The 4,097-nt window shown below is 36.3% G+C and overlaps 1 protein-coding gene across 2 annotated transcripts; it reads right to left on the reverse strand.

Moving 5' to 3' along the window:
• Positions 1-631: 631 nt before the first annotated feature.
• Positions 632-3,820, reverse strand: snapc5 (small nuclear RNA activating complex, polypeptide 5). Of its 2 annotated transcripts, none has more exons than XM_067420496.1 (4): positions 3,680-3,820; positions 3,066-3,181; positions 2,915-2,989; positions 632-1,523 (listed from the first exon to the last, which is right to left on the reverse strand). In XM_067420496.1, exons 2-4 carry the CDS (start codon positions 3,153-3,155, stop codon positions 1,350-1,352), a joined length of 339 nt encoding a protein of 112 aa, XP_067276597.1. In that variant the 5' UTR covers positions 3,156-3,181; positions 3,680-3,820; the 3' UTR covers positions 632-1,349. The 2 variants fall into 2 exon arrangements, with proteins under 2 accessions (XP_067276597.1, XP_067276598.1); XM_067420497.1 differs by lacking the exon at positions 3,680-3,820 and adding an exon at positions 3,474-3,575.
• Positions 3,821-4,097: the final 277 nt, after the last annotated feature.

Here is a 4,097-nt window from a genome sequence, read left to right on the forward strand (position 1 = left end):
TCGAGGCGCGAAAGCTTCAGTAAATGAGAGGGAGACTGCAGGCTTGGGCAAAACCCAACCCCTGAAAAACAACCCCACGCCATAATCCCCCCCTTCACCAAACATTACACTTGGCAAAAGTCAGGCAAGTACCGTTCTTCTGGCAACCACCAAACCCAGACTCGTCCATCTGATTGCCAGACACAGAAGCAATGCTTTGCATTGCACCTGGTAATGTTAGGCTTGGATGCAGCTGCTCGGCCATAGAAATTCCATGAAGCTCTCTATACACTGTTCTTGAGCTAATCTGAAGGCCACAAAAAGTTTGGAGGTCTCTAGTTACTGACTCTGCAGAAAGTCTGCGATTTCTGACCCCACTCTATGATTTTAGGTGGCTTACCACTTCGTGGCTGTTGTTCCCAATTGCTTCCACTTTATAATACCCCTAACAGTTGAGCATGGAATATTCTCTTATATACTTTTTGTGAATTGTAATACATTTTTAACTTGGTGTTTAGAAAATGCTGAATGCTGGTAGTGTTTTTACTGCATTGCAGGTTCATGCCGTGGTTGGGAGTGGGCACAAAGTCTGTCACAGAAACTGTACTTTATTATATTAATAATATTGACCAACTGAGGAAATGCGACTGTCTGATCATCATACTCGCCTTTATTAGCATGTACCTAGGGGTTAATGTAAAAATGTCATTCACACATCACACATTTACATCAAGGCAACACCAAAACACCAAACCAAACAACCTGCATCACTCCAAGTTGAAGCCTATTATGCTGAGCACCTTCAAAGTCTGCAGTAAAGATGTTTTTCTCTAAGAAAACATAGAAACTCTCTGTATATTAACAATGAAGTACAAAAAAGTTATAATACTGGCTCAGCTAGAACAATTGTCATGCCCATGCATACACAACCTATTCCACACACTCAGTCTAAATAGAAAAAATACCTCTGCGAGTTCACAACATGAACATGTACATACATAATACTTGTCATCAGCTTCATAATCCTAAAGCATTCAATCTGAAATCAATACAATACAATATTAAATAAAGCCTATACAGTACAGCATCACTTGGTAAACACCATGAAATAGGATTGGTGCAATCTTTAATTAATATGTATTTTAAAATACATAAAGTGCAGGCTTGGCCAACAGCACAGTTATAGGAGAAGTTGTATTTGTGCTACACATACTTCTGGAGGATTCTATAGATGGTGAACCAACAGTTTATCTAAAGCAACACCAATCTAAGACAGAGAGAGAGAGTTTCAGTCTCTTTCAGCATGCCAAATGTGCAGATTACACACCTAAACACAAGAGTAAATGACAACGCTCTCTTTGCAGGCACAGTCAGTAGTTCTCGTCTTCTTCCTCATCTTCTAGCACCATATCAAGATCATCGTCTGCATCATCATCATCGTCCTCTTCCTCCTCGTCTTCTTCTTCCATGTCATAGTCTGTTTGAGCACCCAATACTAACTTGGTCTGGTTGATTTCTGTCTCATCATCCAGGTTGACTTCCACCTGTGCATAACAAATGCAAATGTAATTAAACGTCATTTTTTTAAAAGAAAAAGATCTGGGACATATAAAGATCCTCATATTAAAAATGATAGTTCACCTGCACTGCCCTTCAGCCTGCATTTATTTATAAAATGAAAAATCCTCCCTCACATCTCCCCCTCCCTCTCTCATTTCTGTCAATAGGGGGGAGGGGGAGATGTGAGGGAGGATGTTTCAGCCGGGACTTTTTACTGCACCGAGTCGAAGTACTCTCAGAAGTGCTCCTCCGCCATACATTATAGTTCTCCTTTTTAATCCACTTAGAAAAGCGTCACGTTTTATTTTATGTCACCATACTTGATCGTTCAACTATTCGTGTAACTGTATTTAAATATGGGAAAATGTGGAGGTGTGTGGTCGCTTCTAACTTGATCTCTGTTTGGTACCACAGTGAATGAACTGGGCTTAGTGGGCTAAGCTAAATGCTATCAGATCGTCACCGCGTGTCAGAGCGATTAAGTGCACACACTGAGACGAGAGAGGTATGTATCCACTCGTTTTAGTTAAGGGAATAATAGTTTAATATGAAAAAGTGGTGAAGTATCCCTTTAAGTGTCACAGGATCCTTCAGAAATCATTCTAATATGCCAATTTGATGCTTAAAAAACATTTCTTATTTTTATAAATTCAAAACAACATTACTTATTTGGAACAGAAAACTTTTTTAACATTATAATTGTCTGTACTGTTAATTCTTTCATCAATTTAATGCATCCTATTTGTTAAAAACCTGGTTGTGTTGAATAAAATAATAAAATAATGTTCCCAGAACATTACAGTTAGGTTATTTTTTTAAATAAATAACCTTAAAATAACTTACACCGAATTTTCCCTAACAGTTATTTTTAGGTTATTATATTGCAACCATAAAATAACGTTCCCAGAACATTGCAGATTGTTTATTTTTAGGTTATTATTTAATAACCATGTAAAATGATCTTATAATTAAAACGTTGTAGTAGCTTTTGTGTAATGACCTATACAGAACTCTGAAATTAGTTTAATACAGCATTAATGTTGAAATGAGATCAATGAAAACATGCTCTCATGATCAGATAAATCCAACTTTATAGCTATTTAAGGTAATAATAATTACTTGAACAATAAATAAAAAAGATGGTTGCTTAACACTGATTAAAGTACATTTTAAATCATTGTTTTAATACTATGTTTTGCACTTTAAATGCGTCCATACCGCTTATTCTATACTGGACATTCACAAAAGACAGAAAAAACTTTGAACAAAAATAATAGCTTAAAACAACATTTGGGGAACGATTCCATAAAGATCGCCAGTGTTTAGAATAGTTTTTTTGTCTGAATATGTGGTGTTGTTGCTCTTGTTTATTTACCTCAGGGACAGGCGCTTCATTTGGGCTTTCTTCAGACTGAGCACTGATCATTGACTTTAGGGTCCCCTCCTCAAACTAATGAATGTAAACAAAGACAATCAGCTTTATGCTCAAAGATTACAATAAAATATTTACAGACATTTGATATTACCTTAAGTCTGTTGAGCTGATCTTGCAGCATGACTTTTATTTTCAGAAGAGTCTCCTCTTCCTTCTTGAGCTCCTGAAGACGACTCAGCATAGTGGACGAGTGTTTCTACAGCATAACTGGACACAAAACACAATAAGAAAATGCCTTTCATTGCTCAATTAACGTTACAGAGCATGGCCTCAGATTTCAGATACACACATCTATTGCTCTATATCAACAATAAACAATGTTGAAATGAATTGTACACCCTGCAAGATCAAATCCTAGATGGAATTTGTAATCGTGCATGCTGTCTGGTTTTTAAGTACATCATGTTCCTGATCTTCACTTGTTTACATGCTGCTGTTGCTTTTCTCTGGGAATTACGCTGTCATAACATTAGTTATCGAGCAACATTATTATTCATACCTTAAACAGACATGACATCTAAATGATACATCATCTAAATGTCCTATGTAAAACAGTGTCCGAGCCCATCTTAGAATAATGTACCGTGTACAGTCAGCTCATTTAGCAAGAATGCTAGCGGAAATAAATACAGTTACAAGCTATTTATTTCTTTAAGCCTCATTCAGTTCTTTTTTTAGCCTCGTAAACCAAACGACGTGACTTACTTTATTGGTTCAACACGCTCTGTAGAACATGCATGATTTCGATTATATTGTTTATTTATTTTCTTCTCAACTCCACAGTTGTAGCATTCTGAAGAACATGTCACGCGCACTTTCAGCACGCATGCGCATAAAGCACGTGAAGCCTGAAGAGCCAAGAGTGCAGCAGGTCTGACCAGACTCCTAGCTAAAGTAAGATTCTAATTTAGGTATATAAAAAACACATAAATAATAATAATATAGGATAGTATATACAATATATAAAAAATAATATAATATAGATAAAGCACGTCTGAACGGTCCGTTCTTCTATAGCTTCTATATGTAGGCTAAATAAAAATAAACATATAGCCTAGGCCTAGGCCTATAATATATAAAAATATCATATAATATAGATAATTACATAATATTTGTCGGCGCA

Source organism: Pseudorasbora parva, chromosome 16 (genome assembly GCF_024679245.1).
Source record: "Pseudorasbora parva isolate DD20220531a chromosome 16, ASM2467924v1, whole genome shotgun sequence".
NCBI classification, from domain to species: Eukaryota; Metazoa; Chordata; class Actinopteri; order Cypriniformes; family Gobionidae; genus Pseudorasbora; species Pseudorasbora parva.